The sequence below is a fragment of the Leguminivora glycinivorella genome, chromosome Z (genome assembly GCF_023078275.1).
Source record: "Leguminivora glycinivorella isolate SPB_JAAS2020 chromosome Z, LegGlyc_1.1, whole genome shotgun sequence".
Lineage (NCBI taxonomy): Eukaryota > Metazoa > Arthropoda > Insecta > Lepidoptera > Tortricidae > Leguminivora > Leguminivora glycinivorella.
In genome coordinates this window covers 49,101,154-49,128,218 of record NC_062998.1, presented here as the reverse complement: position 1 = coordinate 49,128,218, position 27,065 = coordinate 49,101,154, and the positions used below count along the sequence as shown (strand labels likewise).

General features: G+C 35.2%; 1 protein-coding gene and 1 long non-coding RNA gene across 2 annotated transcripts; both read left to right on the top strand.

The window, feature by feature from the left end:
• Positions 1-1,655: 1,655 nt before the first annotated feature.
• Positions 1,656-27,056, top strand: LOC125240672. The gene is made up of 8 exons (XM_048148679.1): positions 1,656-1,775; positions 12,176-12,880; positions 13,062-13,122; positions 13,875-14,005; positions 14,756-14,834; positions 19,949-20,075; positions 25,839-25,907; positions 26,543-27,056. The coding sequence occupies exons 1-8, from the start codon at positions 1,712-1,714 to the stop codon at positions 26,600-26,602; spliced, it is 1,296 nt and encodes a 431-aa protein (XP_048004636.1). The 5' UTR covers positions 1,656-1,711; the 3' UTR covers positions 26,603-27,056.
• Positions 10,794-11,633, top strand: LOC125240675. Its single transcript, XR_007178651.1, has 2 exons — positions 10,794-11,009; positions 11,260-11,633. It is a non-coding gene; the product is annotated as an uncharacterized LOC125240675 (long non-coding RNA).
• Positions 27,057-27,065: the final 9 nt, after the last annotated feature.

The following is a 27,065-nucleotide window of genomic DNA, read 5'->3' as shown; positions in this document are numbered from 1 at the left end:
GAGGAAACGAGGAAGAAGAAGAAGTTATTTTAAACGTTTAATTTCAATGACATTATGATTTAATACATGACATTTTAATTTACTTAACCCGTGCACAGGCGGGGAAGTTAAAGGATTAGGTATTATTTTCAAGACTATAATTGTAGTTTTCTTGTAAAAATTTGATTTATGTTTATTTCAAATAAGATTTTCATTGCTCTTACGCATTTTTTATGATAGTGTGGTGCAATAAAAACTACTAATCATATTGTTGTTTATTGTTTTATCTAAATTTTACCATTTATAAAAAAAGACTCGAGACTCGAGACGACTCGAGACTTTGGGCTCGAGATTTCTCGAAACTCGAGACTTCTAATAGGTCGAGAAATCAGAAACCCTAATTGTCACCGACTGACGGAAGAGGACCGAACTGTGAGAAGAGCGTTTGTAAACACATATTTCAATCGTTTATTGCAAACCATGGTACATGTGACACGTCTCGACTCTCGTCCAAGAGACCACCGGAGTGACGAAGCCCTAAAAGGCCTGTCCGCCGTGTTCGAGTGCAGCGTTCTCTGTATCACATCAGAAGACAATAGGTACTTTAACGTCGTTAGTTGCCCTAACGTAAATGCGGTAACGTAAATGATTAATCGAAACGACCGATCGACAGTGTATGTCAACATCGTTAACGATTTATTTGATCGCATACGATATCGCAAATCGCAACAAAATCCCGTGCGATCGAAAGTGTGTGGCCCCTTGCGTTGCGATCACCGATTCTATTTTTACGATATCGTAAACGATCGATCGGCTTGTGTGTGGCTGGCGCTTTAATGCGACCGATCGTTCACGATATCTGTCCGATCGATCGAAGCGATGAATTGTACCGTGAATGTGAGGCTTTATACTCTTTGTATTCATGCTTTTGTTGCAAAGTCCGATATCGTATGCGATCAAGTAAATCGTTGCCGATATTGACATACACCGTCGATCGGTCGTTTCGATTAATCTGTTGCGACGGATCGTATATACATATATACTCGTATCGTACCGTGAATGGGGGGCTATCAAACTAAACCAAATCTATCAATTTATTATATTCAATATTTATGAAATACAAAATCATTAATTCGGCAAATAGGCCACGGGGGCACTTTTACATGTCAACATTACAGAGTATTCATGAAAGTTAAACAAATTAAATTAATAGAAATATTAACAATTAAAAATATTAATCATAAGCAAGTATCCATTTATGGTGTGTTTACGCCAGCCAATGTTAAATTGAATCCTAGTAGCCATAAGAAAGTAAATTCAGTGCCAGAGCAAGGTCGCGCGCTGCCCGGAGTCGCGCCGCCGCCGCCGGCCGCCCCCACCGATGCCAACCTACGAAAGTGCTTGGAACAATAACAATACTAGTAAAGTAAAGACTAGCAAAACATACATGTTTAAGTATTTGTAGTATTACATTTTGTACGATTTATTATCTTGTTAAAATAAAACTGAACAAATAATTAAAACAATGCATTTATTTCTTATCACATTTATGTCACATTCACATGACAACACTGCCCTATGTATGTATGTTTAAAACTTGGCGGTCTCCATAAACTTGACAGCGCGCTCCCGCACTTGCTCGGCGCGGTCGGCGTCCCCAATGCGATCTTCCAGCTCCGCCCACTTGTTGAATAACGTCTTCATCTTACGCGCTGGGAGCTTCTGGGACGTCATGCGCTCCATTACTTGCCTGTGGAAGACACATTATGTGTTAAATAATGATACAATGTTGCAAGGTAAGGTAGCATTACGATGCTAATTTTATCAACTCATGGCGACCCTCCCCGGTTTACGAAGTACAGCATATACCATTGAGAACTTTTTGTAGAGCATTTTTTATTTTATTTATTTTTATTTATTTATTTATTTACACAAAGAAAATTACACAGTATGACAGTAAATAAAACTAAAGCACCGTGAATTTTAAATAAACATTACAACAAGTAACACCAAATAAAATATTAAACAGCAAAATTAAACATAACATAACACACTAAATATACTAAATAACAGATGAAGGCCTAGCATCCAATCTCACACAAAACCTCAGGCATTCGTCACGTACAAACGCCCATCTGCTCGCAAAAATATCTACATTAGGTGCCCCGTCTAAAAACTCATTCACCATTTGTATTGCACGAACTAACGGTGACTTGCGGCGAGACACGGTCCGTGCGACCGGCACCGCCAGTAAAGGGTGCCTACGTTCACGGAAGGCATATTTCGTCACAGGAGGAACAAACAGACGTACCAGCTGGGATACTAAAACCGGGCAATCTGACTCCCCCTTCAAAATACCACAAGCAACAGATATCAGCACGAAATTACGCCTAACTTCTAACGAGAAGAAACCCAACGTCCCCAAAAGGAATTTTGTTGGGTACAAGAATGGATAATACCCGTACCTTTTTTTATAAAAGAAGCGCAAAAATGTTTTTTGGACCTTTTCAAGCAGCAGGATATAGGACGCTTCATGGGGATTCCAAACGGCTGATGCTGTCTCTAGCTTACTTCTCACGAGGGCAAAGATTGAAAAAGAGATAATTTTGCTATACTTTGCGTAGATGTTGACTCAAACGGATTGGGCAGAGTCTTGTATTATTAGCAAATATCGTCATAATTCAACCAAATTACACAAAACCTTAACCATTTACACTTTAAAATCTCCCACTAAAATAATAGTACATAGGTGAAAGCTGCATGAAAATTCGTTCAGTAGCTTTCAAAAAAAAAAAAAATATTTGTGAAACGTACATGTGTTGGGAGGCACCGCTCTTCCCTTAATATTATGAATTATACATTGTGTAGAAGGTATAATTATTTTATGTATATAAACTAAATAAGAACAGCTAGAACCTAAACATAATAAATAGTATTTAAACATGTAGGTATATAAGTACAAAACATTATGATATATGTAAGGTAATTATTTTAATTTAAAAACGATATTTCTTCGGAATTTCCATATTTAAATCACAAATTAATACTATTTTATTAAGTAAGAAACAGTCGATTGACTGTTTGGACAAGTCACGTGGTCTGTCACGCGACTTGTCCAAACGGATCGATTGAAGATAGGAACACACTACGCGGACGTCCGTCGTAAATCGACCGCGGACGGGAATCTGGACAATGGAAATACACATAACCGTGCAAACTATCGGTCGACGGACGCGGACGTGGCCTTGAACGCACGGACGTCCGATCGAAATCTGGCTCCCTGGATGTTTTGTTCCGTGCACACCAAGGTGCACACTGATAGGTCGCGGTCGCGGTCGTTTTACGACGGACGTCCGCGTAGTATGTTCCTAGCTTGAGGGGGTAGTTTGGCGGGAACGGCCGGCTATAAAACACAAGCGAGTACCTGAGTAATTCACAGTGTTGCCAGACGGTCCCAAAAGTCACCATTTTGGTGACTTTTGGCCCTCCTTGGTGACATGGGAGTTACTTCCGATTTTCGGGCAAATTTGGGGACTTTTCGGGCTAGCTTGAAATGTCACGTTTTTTTTTGAGAAGTACGAGTAACAATGTAGTTATCTAATACGAAAGTACCGTAGTTTACTAAGCCCATAGTGTAAAGCCCTTAATTTGACCCGAGCCCGACTTAACATCACAATTCTTCACATCATAATCACAGTTTACGTGAAGGAGTAAATTAGTTTGATTGTAATCATTATTTTATGTTAGTGCGATGGTTAATTTTATGAACTCTGTATTTATTTATTGCACATAAGCTGGTGGACTTAATGCCTTCAGACATTCTCTACCAGTCAACCACTGGGTAAAAAAAAACTATATAAGGATCTACTTTTTTTATTTAAATAAATGAATAACTCAATAACGCTGCTGGTTCACTAAAGTATAGATGCCTAATACCCACAACACAAGCCTTCTTGAGCTTACCGTAGGCCTCAGTCAATCTGTGTAAGAATGTCCTTTAAATTAACCGTTGTTTTACTCGCACCACTTGACAAACGGTGAAACTGTAAAGTGAAAAATTTATAATACATGGTTTGTAAACAGAGTATGTGATTTATTTATTTAAAATTTATTGCACAATTGAAAAAAAGTACAAGGCAAAAAAGTAAAAAGCTTAAGGCAATTGTCACTGTCAAGTTATTAACAGTTTTGGTTGTCCACAGATATAATTATGTAGGTAATTAAAACTAGGAAGATTTAGTCAGTACTTTACACCAAAACCACGTCACAGAATTTTTTGTGGGATACTATTCTTTTTTAACTGTAAATTCATGTTAATAAATAAATTTATTCAGATTCCCATTAGGTTGTACATTATTTAATATTAATTTCCGAGTATATGAATATCTATTTATTGAAGTAAGTTTATATTTAAACTGAAATAAATATCATATACAAATAAAAAATGACCAAGGCCTCCGTGTCCAAAGCTGGATTCGAACCAGCGTCCTCCGTTATCGCGACGGATAAAAAAATAGTATGATGACGAATGATGACGATGATGATGACGGATGTTAAAATAGTAGTGTGTCTACTAAAAATACAAATTAAATTATTTTCTATGAGGATAATTTAATTTGTTCTAAGAAATTTATATTTACCTATACCATCACCTAGCATTCATACAACTAGGTTTGCTAATTTTTGGTGATTTTGTCTACATTGAGATATGGAAGAATGTCTCCAAAAAATATATTGATGCTGTACTTCCTTTCTATATTACTACGTACCTATACCTACCTATAATTAATTATAATGAAGCATTTTTCTTAGCTTTTATGATATGCATATTTTGGCTCTGGATTTGACAATGTTAAAGCAAAGAAGGCTCACTTGACTTGGTCATATACTCGTACATAGAATGGATCATACCAGCCAGACTCCCGCGTCAAGTCATGCTGTCAAGTTGCAAATGCCAAGAGGCCGGTTGGACGCCCTAAACTTAGATTTAAGGATTGCTACAAGAGGGACCTGATCTACTTTAATATTCAACCTCAAATTTGGCAATCTAAGGCTGAGATGAGACCAAAGTGGCGCCGTGATCTTAAAACGGGTGTAGACAAACATGACGAGGATTAAAACCGAAATAAATTACACATATGAAAGAAAAAGTGACCAAGTCCTCTGGTGCCTGAGGCTGGAATCGAACCAGCGTACTTTCCAATCGCGGGAAATGCCTCTTTATCCGCTCGGCCACCCAGGTCACAGCTGTCGAGGTCGAAATTATCTCTCATATGAGTAATCTATTGAAATATTTTCAATAGATTATAATTTAACTTGTGTTCATTAGAAATGACGAGGATTGGTTATAAAAGCCTCAGGCAGAAAAAACTACGCGCTGCCAGTGGTATTAGTGGTAGAACGCCTCATACGCGGATCCAGGGGGGGGGGTCATGGGGGTCATGAATTGAATTTCGCGCCTTTTTAGGATTCCGTAGTCAACTAGGAAGCCTTATAATTTCACCATATCTGTCTGTCCGTCCGTCCGTCCGCGGATAATCTCAGTGACCGTTGGCACTAAGAAAGCTGAAATTTGGTATCGATATGTATATCAATCACGCCGACAAAGTGGTAAAATAAAAAGTGGAAAAAATGTTTTGTTAGGGTATTTCCATTGTCCAGATTCCCCCCCCCCCCCCCCAACATGTAAAGTGGGGACTAAAAATGGATAAGGGTTGTTTGATAATATTAATATTTTCGGAAATAATCGCTCCTAAAAGAAAAAAAAAGTGTCGTCCCCCCCCGCTAACTTTTGAACCATATTTTTAAAAAATATGAAAAAATCACAAAAATAGAACTTTATAAAGACTCTTAAGAAAATTACGATTTTGGAATTGTTTCACGTAAGTGAGAGTGAGAAAGACTTACTTTCTTCTCGCTCTCACTTTCGTAAAAAAAAGTTTTGTTTTTCAAGGATAAAATTAAAAATATATTTTCTGAAATTATCCAATCAAAGTAATCAAACTCAAATAACATGATAAACGTGTAAGATTTTAAGAAGAGTAATCATACAAGGTCAGTAAAGTTAAATTGTGACATATACATATAATGTACATACTGTGTTTTTCAATTTCTTCTCATAAAATTAAGTTACCTATCGATACTATAAAAAGGTGACTTGGGCAGTCAAATGGTGACTTTTAGGGAAACGAAACGTGACTTGTGAGTCCAGAGCCCTGGCAACACATTTCACAGTACTCACAGTAGGTACTACTGTGTATGAGACTTATGAGATGATATTTTTATTTTTATTTTTATTTTTATTTTTATGAATAGGTACAATAACATAATGCAGGCAAACAACATTGTAAATTATTCCTTACATTAGCAACTTACATATTACTTACATTACGATTACAATTGTACACAGCATTATAATAAAAAAACATTTTAGCGCTAAATACATTTTTCACAAATGAAAAGGTCGACAATAGTTGAGTTTAAAACAAAAAATACAATCAAATGTTAATCACTTACTTGTAAATTTCGGGATAATAAAACATTTTTGAACTTAGTCAAAGAACTATTCAAAATATCAATGTCCATATCTAAGTCATTGTACAAACGACACATTCTAAGGATAGGCGCATTGTTAGATATATTATTATTAGCTACCATGGGCAAGGCAAACATTTCTAGATTTCGTGTTCTCTTATTGTTGGCTCTAAAATGGACATAATCCATGAGGTTACTGTCGAGACCGCCATGCACGATTTTATATAGAGTAACCAGTATCTATAAAGTTTTGATATTTTTTATAAATTAAGCGACGCCGCGTCAGCTATTTATACTTAGCACACTAGCTATTTATAACCGTGTCAGTGTCATCAATAACTCGCAAAACCATTCGTTAGTCTGTCTGTAGTGGTATTTTTCTAACCTCGCGCCCTCACCGATTCCTGTGAAGTGAAGCGGCCATTTTGTTTGTTATTGTGTTGTGCGATGGTTGTTTCATATTCATGGTTTTACTCGACGGGCACGGGCAGGAGATAGTCTTATTATTCTTAATGCGCATATTTTATTGTTCTTGATACTGGTATTTACAACCTGATCGTAAATAGGAACAATATAATAATTTTTAGCCTGCATTCCCCTAAGCTAAGTAGCGGATGGGTTTATGGTATTTAAAGAGGAGACAAGTGAAGTGAAATTAAATGCAGGATACACAGACAGGTTTGTAAAACACTCAATTAAGTCCTCATTTTAGTAATCTGCATTTGACATTTTATTTACTTATTATCTTTCCAAATTAAATCTTTCTGTCCACGTACTCGGCCAGTGCGAATTCTTTCTGAAACTTTAGGATAGTTAGGTTAATCACCTTTATTGGTTATTATCTAGGTTACTTTCTTTTAATTTGGATGTATATTAAATGCTTTTAGTCCCTGAAACATTTAATCTTAGAATTTTATTAAAGTGTCGTCTTACTTTTGTAATTTTTAATGGCCCCTGTACACACATGGCCAACGGTTCCACCAGCCCTTTGTGAAACCCCTTGGCCAAGATAAGAGCCGCTGTTTACACATTGGCGAACCAATCACTTGGCATTGGCTCTTCATGAAAGATGGACGTGGAATGGAAAAGTCTAGAAAATTCTAGGTCATAGACGTTGTCAGAAAAAATTGATTAAAAAATAATAACCCCGTAGTAAAATTAAATTATTTGAAATATTAACAATTTTTTGAATATTCTGATAAGAACATTTATCTTTTTTAGGAAATACATTAAACATTTGCAAGGTTATTTTATTTCCTAAAATCTACACTATTATTGGCATAGATAAACTTATTATTTTCGTAAATATTTCACTACTGTCCTCTCTGACGGCTGACGAGCAACTGAATGAAGCGCCAACGTGTAAACGCAGTTGGCCATTGGCGCCAAGATCCTTTGATGTGTGGACAAAAAACCGACACGAATCGGTTGGCCGGCAAGCGCAAGCGCCAACTGCTAACTTACGGCCAAGTAGCCCTCTACACACATGGCCAAGGGGGTTGGTGGAACTGTTGGCCATGTGTGTACAGCGGCCATAACAGTCATTCAGGTACCTACTTTGGCCTAGACAATGCATTATATGATGCTTATCATGTACTTTCTCGAAACCCCAATGCCATTACTTAATGTATTTTGCTGACTTGGCTCATTTTAGCAGATTTGGTCCACATCTCTTATGACTGAGACCTTTATTTTTTTATGTCTGTCCAAAGGAAAGCACATTTGCTTCTAGAAACAATTTGAAATATAATGTATTGTATTAATATTTTACCATGCCTGCAAAAATATTGGTCTATAATTTTGACAATTTCTTTATTCATTTACATAACCTTGTAGGTATTTTGCTTTTGCTTGTTAATGTTTTCAATGTTTAAAATATAAAATATATTAAAGAATGTATGAAAAGTTACATATATATATATATATATATATATATATATATATATATATATATATATATATATATTGAACAAAACTTGTTTTGCTAAATTCAGAATGCAGTGCAGTAAGTGTTTGGTCCATATACAATTTTATGCTAAGTGCTGTGTCAAGTTTGGAGGCTATGTATAGGGATATCTATGTACTAATTTACAAATTGTTACTGAACAGTATAATGCAAAGTTAGCATGGTCAGTGTGGGGCAGGGGCGGGCAAAGAATGAACCTGTGCAAACATTTTATGTGGCCTTATTTTGAAATTAATAAGCACATTACTCTCAACATAAGAGTTTCAAATCAAAGAGCATTGTTTCTGATAATTTGAATTTTCAATTATTTTCTGGTCCCAATGAAGAAAGTTTGCCCAGCAATGTAAAATTATGATGTGATAATGTTTAATTATCAGTGATTGGGGATTTGGATGCCACACTGCGGGATGTCAAGTAGAAACAGTTATATGGATACACCATCTGGCTTGTGATTTTTTTTTATGTCATAGACGTCATAGTAGACAATGATAAGACTGATCATAAGCAACTACTGTCGCTCATGAACAATGAGGTTACAAGTTGTAAATTAAACTGTTAAAAAAATAAACGCTATTCCTGTGCAAGTATTATATTTATTATGATATTGTAAATTAAGTGATTTTTTATATAAATCACATATTTTATACAATTAAAAAAACAATAATTTAGCAGTAATAACATTCATGATTTACAGGGTGGTTTAACACCATGTTCCTTCTCGGGAATATAGCGTTATATAATTGCAGCAGAGTAGATTAGTGAAGGTTGGAATAATAAATTAAACAAAAAATAAAATTAACAAATTTGCCAACTTTTGGCCCTGGTGATAACCCTACATGCACATACCATATTGTTAGATTAAGGGATCGCAATCGGGAAATCTCGGACATTGTTTGCATTCTTTCCGAGCGTTGACATTAATACACTGATGTATGAATGACGCATGTCAAATACTTAAATGAAATAATGGCAAAAATATGATTATCAATCTTTATTACATACTTTTAACCATTTTTAACACTATTTTCACGTTAACATCCTACGGTGTTCAAATGTTCTTCCATCTTCGTAGGTAAATGCATGATGTTCCGTGACGTTGTAGCACATGATATTTAATATTGTATGTAATTAATGTTTCCCTGGACTCCGGCGATAATGCCGCAGTATTTTTTCATCAAGTCTAGCTGCAGGGCCCGCGGGTTGATTCGTTGGTCATTTTGTGCTTTTTCGTGATAGCCACATTGGGATAAGTTTGTAATCTAAGTGACTATATCAGAAGCACCTAAATTTTTTCTATGCCCCACCTGATGCGAGAGTGGATTTGGTTTGTTACTTTTGTTAATAATCAGTCACATTACAGTTCCATTGCAGTTTTACGTAGAGCAAATTTCAATAATCACGATGTTTTAACATAGGCAATTTTAGTTGAATAATTATGACATTGATGAAATGACAATACCTATCATTTCAAGCGTCAAACATCTTATCGATTTTCGACAACGTAAAGAGTTTTGCTGGTCGTTGAAAATGTAACCTATTAATTTTGCGAACCAAATAATTGTTAAGAACTAGGTCATGCATGAAAAAATGTGGGCGTACATTTTTTCATGCATGAAAAAATGTACGCCCGGCTTTAAAAACAGTGATGTGAAAAGCGGTTATACCAATTATTACATTATATCAGTCTAAGTAAGATAAACATAACAATTTTTTTTATGATAAAACAGGTCGCGATATCCTCCTTAATTGTTTATGCCTTCATGTTTATGATTAGTAGTCAGTGGTTGTCATATTGGTACGGCATCAAATTAACACCAGTAAATGTTCTGTCATCTAACGATTGTTTACAAGTAAGGTCATTGACCCTGTCACCTGTTTAGGGTTTGCACCTAGTACATTTTTACAAAAATGTTTGAAAGGCTATAACTTGAAAATAGTTAAAGTAAATTGTATAGTTTCTAGGGGAAAAATGTTGTCCTAATGCTACACTATCTCCCATTTCCCGAAAGGATCGTCGTCCGATTCCACGCGGTATATTTTTATATTTATTTATTATTATCACTTAAAAATACATTTATAACTGTAACTCTTGCCTTACAAAACGGTTTACACAGTTTGACTGTGGGATCGGAGGGATCATTTGATGTCACATTTAAAACATTGAGCCGTAATAGCAATATATTGACAATCAATGTGTAATATAAAGGCAATATTATGGTAAAAAACTGTCCTTTATCTAACCACATAAAGCCTGGAATCCCGCAGCATATCCATACCAGCATAATGATTTAGGTAGACCCAGCTTCTTCAACGACTGTATAGTCATAGCGTACCACGGTCCTACCAGTAGGACTTATTATAAAAGCCATAATTTTGATTTAAAATTTCGTGCCAATATAAACTGACGTATACGATTTTCTAGAGGGGTATTTGAGTTTGAATGTGAACACACTCATAAGCTTGAAAAATAAAAACAAAGTGTCAAACTGACAAGTTACAGACGGCGACATGGGTATTCCGTGAAGGAGAGGTTAGTAAATCCAATTTTATTCATGTAATCTTGAGTAATTTTTTACTATTTTTTAAATTATCTTCTTTTTTATTAGTTATTTTACGGAGTTAAGTAATAATTTCTTTGATTTTGCTTATATTTTACGAAATACGGGATGTAAAAATATTAAGTCCTATGAGTAGTACCTCGGGTTTATACAAATACATAATTTAATAATAATTTTTGTGATGGTTGCAAAAACTGACACATATTGCTTTTATTGTTGTAGGATTAAATGACAGAGAAACATAATTCGCTCTTAGGGAATCAGAAATAGAAACTGAAGATGAAGAAACAGACTTTTGCGACATAAAACTCATAGAAACAAATTTTGTACAAACAAGATCCCGGTATGATTCCTCTAGTTCCTATGTCGATATTTCTCTGTCAGAACTAATTTCAAAGACTAACCACGGCAGAACCCGATATTTTGCCGTGCAGCTTCTGGACGTCGTCGAGGAGCGCCTACAAGAGGACGATCTCAGGCTCGCAGTGGAGTAACGTTCGTCCAAGACTGATTAAAAGTGATTAGTGCATTATATTATTTAAATAAGACTATTATTTTATTGTATTCATTCAATAAAACTAAAAAAGAAACAAATCTTTAAGTGATTTTTTTTATTTTCTTAATATAAATTACGTTTTTTTATAAGCCCATGGTCCTTCCTGTAGGACTTTTTTAATTAAAATCAAATTATCCGAAAAGGCATCATAAACTGATAATAAATATGCCCCAAAGCTGTGATTTAGGTCATTCACCCCGTGTGGCATCCAAATCCCCGATCACAGTTAATTATTCATGCACATTGTTTGAGAAAAGCACAGTAAGGTTTGCTAATCTCCACAGTCCAAAAAGTATTTATACAAGTATCTGGAGTCTAGACCTTGTGCTCTAGATTTTATGTTTGAAAATAGTATTTTAAGGATAAACATTATAATTATGAGTTGTGAGAGAATGGCTTGGAAAAAAATAGATTCTTGAAATTATTTTAGTGTTTTTAGAATGTAAGTTTTTGAGTGTTTTGCAAATAGCAAAGTTATATTTGGTCAACTATAACTGTTGAGGAAGATTTAAACAGGTTTCTTTGTTACACAACCATTTGCATTTATTATAATGTATTTTAATTCTACTTTTGTCTTGACAGATCCTGACAATTGTCGGAGACTCGGAGTTGGTGAACAGTCCATCAAATTTCGGTCTTCGCCCAATTTTAAAAATATGAAAAAGTACTTGAAATATAAAAGTCAGTCTCCGCCAAACGGTAACTGTGAGACTACACCAAGTACATCAGACAGCCCACCCAGGAATAACCAGCCGATGGAAAAGGAAGAGCAGCCTTCACCTGTGAAAGCGGTCATCCATCCTCCTTTACCTTTAGAACCGCCACCCCCAGAAAAAGAGCCTGTTATGCCAGTGCCTATTAAAAATGAAATAATTGATGAATACCCTGACCAGGAAAGCGGACAAGAATCTCCAAGTCTATCAACAACTGAACTATCAGCAGCAGGAGCAGAAGATACTTCACTAAGATTAAATGAAGAGCAAGACAGCCAGGTTACAGAAAGGCCAAAAGTGACTGTGTGTAGGGATTTCATTAGGGGTACATGTGTTAGAGTAGGATGCAAATATGCACATCAAAGGGACCTGTCACAGTTAACTGGGGTGTATACCTTTTGCCGCAATTATCAAAATACAGTATGCACTTTACCATTATGCAAGTATGTCCATGCTACAGTATTTGAAGAGCAAGAGTTCTATAGGACAGGGGTTCTACCAGCACACGCCCAGTACCATCTAAAAAAAGCTTTCTATATGCTGCCACCACCACCTCCGCCTCCGCCACCAGAAGGTACTAGCTTACAACACCTGACTTTTTTAGTTTCAGTATACAAAGTATTTTGTATCGAATTAAGTATATAGTAATTGTAAGTAGATCCACATAAATTGTCTTCTATAGCATTCATAATTTAAACACAGACTGCTTTTCTGTAATTCTTGTTATAAATCTCATCAAATGTAAATGTTTCCAGTAAACTCGAGTCCTCCATGCACTCCAGAGGTGCTTAACGCAGTTTCCCTTCGCCGAAACCCGTAAGTACAGCCTATGTTGCAAGTGGACAGGACGTGATACTGTGATAAACTCAGAAATTTGTACCAATTCAATTATCCACAAAATCACTTTGAAATGGGGTCTTGCTACTTATATCAATTTTATTCATACAAAACATGGAGTGATGTGGGTTCTTCCCACTAGATCTTTTCTGCACATTTTACCACTGATAACTACGTACTAGAAAAAGACCTAAGAGTTTTTGATCTAACATTGTATTTGAACAACTTTAAAGGCTAACTAGTCGGAATAAGACTAGGGATGCCTTGATTGGGTTCTGTCATAATTGTCATCAAGATAAAAAATACAATGGTATATTTAAGTGACTCACTCTAATTTACTGAAAATATTTTTCTCATGTTTTAATTATATATTTTTACTTTTATTAAAAAGCTCAGTTTTATATGTCGGACTTCATAGGATTATAAATGCAAATAATGATAATTTACTCGTCTGATACGAGTATATGGTATTTTAAGATCTTTTTTCAAAGTGTAGCTTGTATTAATGCATTTAAGAGTAATGAAACTAATGAAATAATTCTGGAATCCATACAAGGTGTTTCATCATTCTTAAGTGTTTATATATTTATATGTACATGTATTTTATTAATATTTTAACACTTGTATATTTTACTGGTTATTTTCTGTCACAGTGTTGCATGTCCGGTGTCGGCTGGTTGCGGTTATATGGCGTGTATAACATTCGTCTAATGGTATTTTTTGTATTTTAGTTCAGAAAAACCTTTAATAAGCTGTGTGCCTGTCTCTAAATTGGAGTGTAAACCAGCCGAGAATGATTTCAGGCATATGATTCAAGCCATTACTTCCCCACTGAAGAGAGATTGGAACTCAATAGACCCATGTAAGTAATTTACATTATATATAATTGAAAGAACAAAGCAGTATTGAATTTCGAAATAGCTACCTAAGTTGTATCTTTTTTGGCCTCTTATTAAACAATATTAACATTAACTGTCAAGGATCACTGTTCAGTTATTTTTCTGTGAATTCTCGCTTCCCAGTGAATAAAAATAATTTAAAATTCATATTGAGTGATCATATAATTTTGCAAAGCCACTTCAGGTTCGAGCCCTGTGAGTATTTTGCCCAGTTTTAGGTTCTAAAGGCATGATCAAAGAAGGGCATTATTGATAAACAAACAAAGCAAGCGAATTTATGTTTATTTTTTATTTCACCCATATGGTACGCTCAACAGCTTAACAAAATTAATAATTGTGGCAAATAACAGATATAATTGATTAGTATTAACATTAACACAGTTCTAGAAATGAATTGCAGCTCTCGAAGCTTCAGTATTTGTACTTCAATTTGCAATACGGCATTTACATACATTAAAGAAATTAATGCTTGGCTTCGAATATAAGGGTGATGTAACTGATACCCCTGCTATTGCACTTTAAAGATAAATTATAAATGAAATGCAATTGTTTTTATTAATATAAAAATTGTTAGCTACGACAGCTTATAAGATATCGAGAGTTGGCAGAGAGCAGTCTCGGTGAAGCCACATGGTTGGTTCGAGTGCCGTGCGTACTGTTGTGCTAGTGGACTGTTGCGCTAAGCGACTTGTTATGTTCGATTGGTTTTGCAGTCAGCTCCCCGCCGCGCGACCTCGACCACAAACTACTCTTCACAAAAAAATGCAAAGTTTGCGACAGTACGGACATCAGGTTTGATATTTTCTACATATAGCATTATCTCTTATAATTATACCATGAATTATAAGTGTATGGGCGAGCACATATTCGCTGTAGCTCTGTCAATATGAAATTATACCAGAACGAACAATATCAAGTATTACAACGTAAACCCATTTAAAGTGCACGCATATTTTTAATAAAGTAAATACTTGTTAAGATTTATTTGATGCATTGCCATAAAATTTAATACAACTGTAATTTAGCTCCCCAAGTTGTGTTACATGTTTTGGGAAAAGTCCACCAATAAGCTGTGCGGCGCTGCTGTCGCTCTTGTGGTACACATAATATAATGGGGAAACAAAAAACTAGTCTATTTCACTTCAGACAACTTTTTAGCAAGCATAACAGCTACGCCGACTAATGCTTCTTGTTAAATAAGTTATCGTCATGATATTTGTGGCGAATTATATTGTAAAAATATGGTGGATTCTTATAGAGATGTATGTAAACCTGGACATAGCACTGCCCACAAGCACCTAGCGCGCAAGGGCCGATTCACCCTAATTATATTGGAGTATATCTTTACCAGTATAGTATATTATTAAATCTATTAACTTGACAGCTCAAAATAAGATTTTGACTATTAAAATGAACATATCATCAGACAAAATGCTTAAGCGACATTAAGGTTTACTAAATTGACTATTTTGGAAAGAGAATACACATAATCAAAATAAATCTTATTTTATAGTAACTGTGAAATGTTTAAAATGTGTATAATACTTATGTTTATATTATGTATATTATTTAAAGATGCTACTGTGCCATTTAAAGTTGTCCCCCCGCTTTTTATGGATTTGGAAATTTTTATGTGGTTTCCACTCAGAATCGCGAGCTCTTTCAATCCTAATAGGAGAAAAAAAAATTGTCCCAAGGTTTTTTCCCGTTCCGTTACCATTTCTTCATACATATTGTATAGTCATAGGGCTTACGGAAAAAAACTGCATTTTATGCAGAAAGCAAGCCACTTTGCACAATGATACTAGGGACCAATACAAATCATTTCATCCGAGGAAACACGATTTTCATGCACTAGAATTCAAGATGGCGGACATTTTCCAAAATGGCGGCTGCATATTTTTAAAAATTTATAGAATCATAACGGTTGCACCGATTTTGATGCTTGGGGTGTCTATCAGTTTGTATTGAAGCGTTTATTAATATAAAAAATTAAAATCATAAAAAAATAAGATGGCGGCCGAATAATAAGAAAAAAATGAAATTTTCAAACATTTTTTTTCATTCTCGTGAAATTTACCAATAAATTTTCTATGATATGGCCACATATGTATATATTGAAATTAAACCTGATAATATTATCTACATAATCAAATAAAAATCATGAAAATCCGTTGAGTAGTTTTTGAACTATACCCATTTCAAATGGAGCGCGCGGATTTGAAAGACGTTTTTGCACGTGATGTAAAAAATTTTGGAATCATAACGGCTGCACCGATTTTATTGGTTGGGGTGGCTATCAGTTTGTATTAAAACATTTATTCATATAAAAATTAAAATCATTTAAAAAATTAAAGATGGCGGCCGCATAATAAGAAAAATATGAAATGTTCAATTTTTTTTATTCTCACGAAATTTACAAATAGTTTTTTCTACGATATGGTCACATTTTCACTTATTGAAATAAAATCTGTTAATAGCATCCGCAAAATAAAACAAAAAACATTAAAATCCGTTCAGTAGTTTTTGAACTATACGCATTGCAAATAAAGCGCGCGGGTTTGAAAGACGTCTTTGCACTTGATGTGATGCATATCGTATCGTTTCGTACCGCTATATTCGCAAGACTGATTATTTATTTTGGTCACAAGTGTTACAACTTACTATATTACTATTCAGAATCAATGTTTTTAGCATTCATATACATTATTAGTTTTTTATTCCGAGTTTAGGTATATTTAGATAACCCTCGTAAACTTTGATGGTCATAAATGTCATAATTTTTATTTTAATACGTAAAAGAACTTAAATTCACATAATATAACATTTGTATTAATAGCAATCGTCCTTTCCGAGGTCTCCAGAGATAATTTTCGACAACTTCTGTAGGGGGTTACAGAAATAGCTATGTACAAAATAACTTATTTTCTGCTTCTCGTCTACTTAGTCTACGTTTCGAGATGGTCTGCTTGTTATACGACAAGGAGCGTATGTTTTTGTAGTGCTGACGATGTTGGTGGGATGCTGGTTATTAATTTTGGTTGGAAACAGTTCCTTGCGCACCAAGTTCGCGTCCAAGCGCATAAATGTGGAGTCTGCGGATCATATATAGGCCGCAGGTGAACTTTTCAAGCTTGGCCATTATTCCTCCAGGAAGACACTGTTCAGTATGACAACCAACAAGGCTTGTTCCAGAAACTGTAGCCTGTTGATGTTATTAGTGTAGTGAATTTTTTTCTAAACAATTTACTTCCTCAGAGAACATTTGCTCTGCTATTTCAGGGTAAACCATAGGAAGAAGCTGATAGTCTCATTGCACCTCGCGCAAAAGATATGGCGGAATAGGGACTCACGCGTATCATCAGATCTTCCGATACAGATGTCTTGGTATTTAAATAAAAACTACTGGAGTCTGAAGTACGGGTGAATGATAGACGTAAAGTCAGTGGCCAGATTCGGGTTTGGACCTAGCTTAGAGCCTCGAAAGGTCTTTGCCTCATGAAGAGGCCTCGAGTGAGTTCAGGGTGGTAACGGATACTAGTGTCCCATGCCCTTTGTTGTTTGAGTTTATCTCGCAGTTTGTAGCCGTGAAGGCTTTCAGCGTGTTACCTGCGAGATCAGACGTGATTTAAATGGAGGCAGGAATGTCGGCAAAACGACACTTTACGAGTGCCTAAGCCGCCAAACCATACCGGTAAACAGGCCTGAGTCCATGCTTGCTCACTAAAATATGTGTTAAGAACGGTCCCAATTTGGCATTTAAGCATGGGATCTATGGAGCTTTCTATATTGTGAAATTTCTAAGTCTTATCTAGTATATTTTCTTAATATTTCAAATGAGAATAACCTGCCAGAGTATAAGTTATAAAATAGCCAACACTTTGGATCCTGGAAGACCGACTGTTCTTCGTGGTTTTCACGCCTTTACGTCTGACACCACTTCTTTTTCAATACAAAAGGAAAAAATCATGTTCTAAAACATTATTTGCACACCCTGAAGTTATACCAGCTTTGATAGAAACATCGCAGTAACTATAAAGTCTTCCTGGAGGAATAATCGCCATGCTTGAAAAGTTCACCTGAACTGGGTGAGCAAGAAACTGTTTACCACCAAAAATAAATTAGTAACCCACATCGGCAGCACTTGCGCTCCGTGTCGTATAACAACGCCCCATATTCTGGATATTACTTCTGTTCCTATGCCATCATCCTGGGGTTGGAAGACGTACAATGATAGTTGGGTACTGCAGTGGTCTGAAAACAGGGAGATATGGTATGAATGGGTATACTTGGACAGTTGCGGTTGTGAAAAAGGCTGCGAAACAATACGCTGTACGTGTTGTGGGTCTACCCTGCGCAATGCAAATAATGCAATGTAACATTTGCAAAGGCAGCTGCCAAAATAAAAATTATTTTGCAAAAATGCTATTATAAATTATTATTTATTCATTATTTACTTGTATTTTGATATTATTTGTATGACTCTTTTATCTTTCAGTATAACCTAGACGAGAAGCAAAAAATAAGTTTTGTATTAATAAATGTTTCCGTAGCCCCCTTCAAAAGTTGTCGGAGATTATCTCTAGCATTGAAAAGGAGAAGTGATACAAATGTTATGTGTACGTATTTAAGTTCTTTTTATTAAAATAAAAATTATGACCATCAAAGTTTACGGGGTTATCTAAACATACCTAAACTCGGAATAAAAAACTAATAATGTATATACATATTAAAAACATTGATTCCGAATAGTAATATAGTAAGTTGTGACCAAAATAAATAATCAGTCTTGCGAGTATAGCGGTACCAAACGATACGATGCATCACATCAAGTGCAAAGACGTCTTTCAAACCCGCGCGCTTCATTTGCAATGCGTATAGTTCAAAAACTACTGAACGGATTTTAATGTTTTTTGTTTTATTTTCCAGATGATATTATCAGATTTTATTTCAATAAATAAAAATGTAACCATATCGTAGAAAAACTATTTGTAAATTTCGTGAGAATAAAAAAAAAAATTCATATTTTTCTTATTATTAGGCCGCCATCTTTATTTTTTAAATGATTTTAATTTATATATGAATAAAGGTTTTAATACAAACTGATAGCCACCCCAACCATTAAAATCGGCGCAGCCGTTATGATTCCAAAATTTTTACATCACGTACAAAAACGTCTTTCAAATCCGCGCGCTCCATTTGAATTGGGTGTAGTTCAAAAACTACTCAATGGATTTTCATGATTTTTATTTTATTATGTAGATAATATTATCAGAGGTTTAATTTAAATACATACAAATGTGGCCATATCATAGAAAATTTATTGGTAAATTTCACGAGAATGAAAAAAAAAGTTTGAAACTTTCATATTTTTCTTATTATTTGGCCGCCATCTTAATTTTTTTTATGATTTTAATTTTTTATTTTAATAAACGCTTCAATACAAACTGATAGACACCCCAAGCATCAAAATCGGTGCAGCCGTTATGATTCTATAAATTTTTAAAAATATGCGGCCGCCATTTTGGAAAATGTCCGCCATCTTGAATTCTAGTGAATGAAAATCGTGTTTCCTCGGATGAAATCATTTGTATTAGTCCCTAGTATCACTGTGCAAAGTGGCTTGCTTTCTGCATAAAGTGCAGCTTTTGACCATAATTTCGCCGTAAGCCCTATGACTAGTATGGCGATTACTGAATGGAAGGTTTCAAAAATGTATGAAGTGTATGGAAATCTTGGGATATTATTTTCTTCTATCAGGATCGAAAGACCTCGCGATTCTGAGTATGAATCGTGTAAAAATGCCCATGTTACAAAAAAGTGGGGAGGACAACTATGAAAAAAAAAATGGCCTACTATTTTAACTTTTATTCGGTGAGTGAGTCTAATTGTATTTTCTGTTACAGACTTCAATATAATAAGGAAAAACTTGAGGCTATAGAGAAGACTACTAAAGAACTGAAACTTAAAACCAAGCTTCTCGATCAGAAGAGTCAAAATCTTTTCACCATCCTCTTTACAGTCATAAAAGAGGTAACAATTATTTTGTCTTCTCATGTTTTATATTTATGAGAATTTCCACGGCTTTTATGAAAAGGTACACTGAAAGGTTAGTTCAAATGTCGCCAAGCTAAACACAATCTAATAAATTGTGTGCGTGTGGATTGAGTGAGCACCTTCCGAAAATAAAATAAAATATGCTGATCATTTAGTAAAAGTTCTAAAACAATTGTAAAACGAATCTCTGAATTTGTAAAAAGATAAATCAAAAGATACAGTCATTAACATGTGCTCACTCAGTTCTCACAAAATACCAACGAAAACAGTGAATGTATTCATTTAATATATAATATTTATATACTAACATTTAGTAAAAAATATGCCAACTTACCTCTATAAATTTTAGATCACCTAGTGACGTATTGAATTTTTTACAAATAGTTTCTTATGCTCACTCAATCCTCACACTTTTGAAAAGCCGAATTTTGATGAAAAACATAAGATTTAGACCGCTATTATATGTGTATAGTTTAGTAAAAGTGAAATGGGAATTTGTAAAATACAAAACGAACCACTAACGTGTCAGGTTTTTTTATAATAAATTTTTGTAAGTGCTCACTCAGTCCACACGTTTTGAGAAAGTTAAAAATGTAAATATCTTAAGATTTGTAGCACCACAGACTAGGGATGTTACGAATATTTGCATTCGCATATGCGAAAGATTCGCATTCTTTTAAACATTTGCATTGACATTCGCATTCGCTTCAAACGATGCGAATGTTTTGCGAATGCGAATGTGTGCAAGTCGCAGCTTGTTCCTCGCCCGCGCCGGCCGCTCTAAGGCCCCGCGCACACGGAGGTAACAGTTGCTCGGCGACTTTCGTATTTGTATGAAAAGTTGCATCGCCTCGTGTGCGCACCTTCATACTAAGTCATGGTCGCGACAAAAAAGTCGCCGGCAACAGTTGCCCGTGTGCGTGGGCCCTAATTGCTACTTGTCGACTCGCGCATGCGCAGATAGGTCAAATTCGTACGGCGTGAAGTTCGTACTCGGCATTTTGACCAATAGTAAGCATTTTTAATTTTTTACCTAGCGGGTTGTTGGTGATTGCTTGGTTTTTATTTTGGTTTTTAATGAAATTCAGCGATATTCGCATTCGCACATTCGCATTCTGAATATTCGCATTCGCGAATGTGACACATGCGACATTCGTGACATCCCTACCACAGACACTCGAAAGTACTTCAACCAACGAAGTAAGATAAACATGGAAGCCGCTTTTAAGAACATTACCGTCCAAATTCTTGGCACCGTTTAGCACACATACACAATTACGCCTACATTTACACAAGACAATACGTTTACAGGCCCTGTAATCAAAACTGGTAAACAAAACAATAGTCATCTCTTTTATACTAATGCACACAGATAAGTGTAGCTGAAATGCATATAATGTCACTAACTACCAATCAGCGATTTTATTCGGCTAATAACCTTCTTGCTATACGTACTGGCAGCTAAGAATTCGCGGTTCATATTTGACTAAAATTTTACACGAAAAGGGATGGGTTTGTGTCATACATTAAAGAACCAAGCAGAAATAATTTTAATTTTATGCATATTAAAAAATAACTATAATTAATTTGTTGTTATGAAGTAACAACCTACATAATGAAAATAATAATTATGTCGTACACGTATGCCGCTATAATAAGTATTTTTATGGCTAGATAAATTCAATTTATATCTGTATGTATATCAATGTACAGTCACGTTCAGGTTGTTGTCAGTTGCCATCTATTGTTAACAGGTGTTAAACGTAGGCTTTCATTTTATAAATTTTTCCCCTCACTAGCTCGGAAACACGTGTTTTGTCCTTTAATACCAGCGAGTAAAAACGCATTTTATCCACTAGTGGGTAAAGTAATTTGACCTTGAATAAAGTCAAATTAACTGCTTTAAAATTGACAAAAGTAAGTGAATCTAGTAAATAAGATGATTTACCACCGCGTATTTTTTGCGTTGTAGTTTCCTCGCTGTAGTGAGGGGAAAAGTTTTGTGTTACACTCGGGTGCAAATGTATTTTACTTCTCGTGTGTTGAAAAACTCGCAAGTTCAGGATTATATTTTCGAACCACTCGCTTCGCTCGTGGTTCAACTATAGAAACCTTTCACGTGCTCGTTTTTCAATTCCACACTCGGCGTTAAAATACAACTTTGCCCCCTTGTATAACAAATAACTATTACCTTTTCAGGGCTGGTCAGGTTTTTCAATCGCCAGATAAATAATATCTGTCACAAAAATATCAGCTGTCACTGTAATTTATACGTGTGATGAAAAGGATAGTGATAACTTTTTCTGGTAGATATATTTATTTGGAGACTAAAGAACCGGCCCTTAAATATGTAATTACTTAGATGTCGCCACCGAAAGATAATAACATAGGACACCGGACGTCACGTCTATTTCTATTCTACAACTTTCTAAATTAACACGTTTAGGGACGCTTAGTGACGTCATCTGTCATAGACCAAAGGAAACAAATGACTACGCGAATGCTATACCATACGTGTCCACGAGTGTGTTCAGATTGGCCATTTAAACCACTATGCCGGTGACACAAGGTCTGTGATCAAAATAATCGAACTACTATGCCACTGACACGTACGTGTGTTTAAACAAGTTTACTGGCCTATGTCGGCCGCACAGCAGGCAGGCAAACATGGTCGCGCGATATTAATAAAATTATACAAAAATGAAAGTTTTTAAATATCAATGGCTATTAAAAATATTGCATAACATCATCCCCATACAAAAGTAGCTCGTACAAAATAAATCGAAATAATACTATGATCCTCGCCAAATTACACATGAAACTTAATCCCATATTTTTCTCCGTATTTGTTGGAACGACTAGCACATGATATTACAAAACAGTACGGCATATTCTTTTTGTAAACATATATTCTAAATATTCCGTACTACGACTCTTGCTACGACTGTCCGACTGGCCGCCATTAGCGCACTGACAAGCTCCGTGGCACAATTTTTAGGCCCCGCCTACCGTGGCACAATATTCGTGGGGTCATTTTTGAGAGCTCTTTAGACATCTAGGTATATTAACAATCGCTGACTTCAACATTTAGTAAAAATTTTTACTAAATATCCACCATCTAATATTTTATATTCGTTGTCTGGTTTTAAAGATATTCAGACATAACTTTTCTCATACAAATGTATCATGTAGGGTGACCAAACTATGTCATTATAAATAACTTGAAAATGACCATACTAAAAATTATTAAAAAAATATTTTTGAAATATTTATAACAACGTCTTTCATTTGATATGTAAGAACAAATCAAATTTTAAAATTACTTCTTTTTACATTTTTATTAGCTTTTAGCGTAGGACATATATTCAACTTTCATATTTCAGGAGTTGCCGCAGACTTTTATGATTATTATATTATTTTATATGACCACAAACTTAATTAGAGGTATGAAGTGATCCCCTGGGTAACCATGGATAATTTAGTAAAATAGCATGTTAACAAAGGTGCTAATAGTGCAATGTGTACATAAACACATTTTTTTAAATTACTCATTTAAATTATTACAAAATATGATCAAAGTAGATAATTACGACATGCATTCATGTCTCTTGAGTCACTGTTGACAAGAACATACAAAAAGTTTTCTTTAAATCAGTAATAAATAAATGCAAATGAAACATACACCATAACTTTTACTTCTCTTTTTGTTTTAACATAGTTTATCCTTAAAGCTCAGGTAAAACTGTAACGATTCCATACAATTTTTTTTTAAATATGTCAACTTTTTTAGTGACAAGTTGGTCACCCAAGAGACAAAACAGTGACCCCAGAGACTTTTTTGGTGCAAGATGGTTACCCAAGAGACAAATATCAGTGACTCAAGAGACTTTAAAAGTGGAAACTTACTTGTTTTAATATGAGTATATGATATATTTTCTAGTCTTTAGAGCCTTTATCGGGAACAGAATGAAACAAAATGTTTAATTATTGTAATTCTATAATAGAAAACAGTGAAAAATTAAATGGCAGTCATAAAAATACAAAAATTAAGCGAAAATAACATTTCTTCATTCTGATCTTGAACATCAATAAATAAATCTTTGAAAAACAAATAAATGTCTCATGGGTTACCAAAATTGTCTCATGGGTCACCGGAAAAGTCAGCCAGGGGACCGGTGACTCAGGAGACAAATTCGTGTTAAGACCAGATAAAACCATAATCAAAACGAAAAATAAAAATAAATAGGTTGCTCAAGAATATTAGAACTCAGGGCTATGTATTAAAGCCTAGTTTTAAACTGTGATCATTCAAAAATTACGTAAAATCGCAGTAAGTCAGGAGAAATGGAATAAAGCCACCTTACCTGTATCAGAGCTTCAGACGAAATGAACGATGCTACGAACTGCCGTTGTAATGGCGGGCTGAATCACGTGACACTCAGGTCGGTTTTCTATTGGTCGAGCCAAGGTCATGCATCGTGTCGGCATTTACTGCCTACTTTTGACTTGGTGAGTCAGGAGAACTAGTATTTTAATCGTCAACAGTGACATTTTTTGAAACTGAATTCTTAAATAAAGTATTTATCTTTTCTTGCTTTAGTATAGCGTTATAAGATAATAAAGGCGATGTTTTATTGAAACGGATTATAACAATAAATACTGCAGTGCGATTTTTTTATACCAAAAAGGTATTAACACTTAATTTTCACGCAGTGACATGAAATTTTAGTATGGAGTGAAAAATGTGTCTCCTAGAAAACCAATAAATCTTATACAAATTACTAAAACTATTATTTTCTATTTTGCGCTATTGTCATTAACTGGTCTAATTTTATGTTTAGCATGTTAAAATCCATGTATTTTAAGTAGTTTAATAATAAAAAGAGATTAATCAGTAGTGCCACACAAAAACAAAAAAAAAGTGATTGACCCATGTAACACAATATAGTTCTAGAAACTTTGATTTTTACCCCCCAAAAGTGGCCCCTATAATTAAATTTTCTTAATTTAAACTACATGTCCGTCTTTGGTTTACATATGCGTGCCAAATTTCAAGTTAATCGGTTCAGTAGTTTCGGAGAAAATTGGCTGTGACAGACGGACAGACAGACGCACGAGTGATCCTATAAGGGTTCCGTTTTTCCTTTTTGATGTACAGAACCCTAAAAAAGTCGATAGGTAGTTTATGTTTTCTTTTATGAAGTCATAATAATTTTCTATGAATATAAGTAACTTTCAAGTTTATACAAGGTCCTATGTGAACATATTCTTCGTTCTAGAGTTGTGCCTGCTCGTTCACGAGATCGCTCCCAACTAGTACGATCTCCGCAGTGTACTAGTTCGTTCTTTTAGGACATTTAGTACAGTAGTACACCGAGAGAGCGAGAAACAAATTGTGCATATGGCGTACAGTAAGGCTCGACCGTACTAGCCGAGAGCTGATCGGCCGTTTTCGCGCGCTCTCGGTCCAAGTCAGTCGGTTATATTTCGGTTGCGGTCGGATCACACGGATCGCTTTGCTGTCATTGTCACTTCTCGGCTCTTCGTTCCTGTCGCTCCCATTCTGTTGCGCGTGTGTGAGTGTACTAAATGTACTAGAGAACAGAATCATTTGGGAGTAGTTCGGTCTAGTACAGTGCAGGGAATCGTGTCTTTTGTACTATTAGTACATGTACTACACAAGCATACTTTGTTCGACCCCTGAACAGAGAAATGAAAAGATAATATTTATATTTACAGCAGGCGGAGTCAGTTAACGGGTACAACAAATTAAAAGCAAGGCTGAACATGTGCGGGGAAAAAGAAAGGGTATGTATTGCTAGGTTTTAGTCCGAATTATTATTTAACTCTTAAATGCATAGTGATTTCTATATGTCACTGCAATGTCACAATTTCGTTTTCATTCAACCCCTTATTTGCCAAGAGTGGCACTGAAACTTGAGTAGTTTCATGTGCTCTGTCCACCCCTTTATGGGATACAGGCGTGATTGTGTGTGTGATGTATATGCATCATGCATTTTTGACTCTATTGACAGCATGTCAAAGTTTAAATTTGAACAAATCTTTGTCAAGGTCATGCATTAAAGGGTTAACGCACTTTTAAATGAAGAAGTGAAATAAACTGGAGTTTCCTCCATAGAAACACTTGTGGTTTCGGCCACAATGTCTCAGTGGCGGCTCGTCTCCTCAAGGCAATTTCCTCACCAGACGATACTGATACGATATTGACAATATTATTAATTTTAATTTTCTCAGATCCAAAAACGTGTTTGTACAAATGAATGCTTTCCAAACAACGATTCCTGTTGAGTAATTATTTATATATCAATCTACTTTATTTGTTGATTTCTGATTATTACAAAGTGTATTTTTTTATTTGAGTTAAATTATTGACACATGGGACGTTGCCGAAAAATTGTAACCCTTTTCCTTTTGATTTTCAGGAAGTACTACAGAACATCATTGACAACCACAGCACTCAAGTCAGAAGCAACATCATGTAAGCTAAAGCCATATTTAGTATTAATATGTAATTATTAGGATGACCACCAATGTGTCTTCCACCATTACAATACAAAGCGCGGATGACTTACAATATATTACCGGTAATTTTTAGGCAGAAATTGCGCGAGATATTCACCTAAAGTTTAGCGGCGGCGTCTATGTTGAACGGTATAGAGACGGACTTAATTTCAAATTTTAGTGCCTAACGTACAGATGTATTGCGAAAAACGTATTTTCACGGAACTCACGAACTTGTGTTATTTCAGTCAGTCTCAGAAGACAGAAGTACTAACGTACGTTGACCGAACTAGCATAACACGTTCGTGAGTTTCCGTGAAAACAAGAAAAGAATTCATTTCGCACTACATCTATAAGTGCTTACAAAAATATAGTCATAATAAATAGCCATTAACCACATATTTATGTATTACATAATTGTGTCGCTTAACTTCAAACTTGGGG

Bases quoted from the DNA above. Each gene is read 5' to 3' on its own strand.
- LOC125240672 (XM_048148679.1), top strand. From the start codon at position 1,712: ATGCGCTCCATTACTTGCCTGTGGAAGACACATTATGTGTTAAATAAT. The intron at 14,006-14,755 runs GTAAGTAATTTA...TTGGTTTTGCAG, and splicing joins TTGGAACTCAATAGACCCAT to TCAGCTCCCCGCCGCGCGAC. The intron at 25,908-26,542 runs GTATGTATTGCT...TTTGATTTTCAG, and splicing joins TGTGCGGGGAAAAAGAAAGG to GAAGTACTACAGAACATCAT.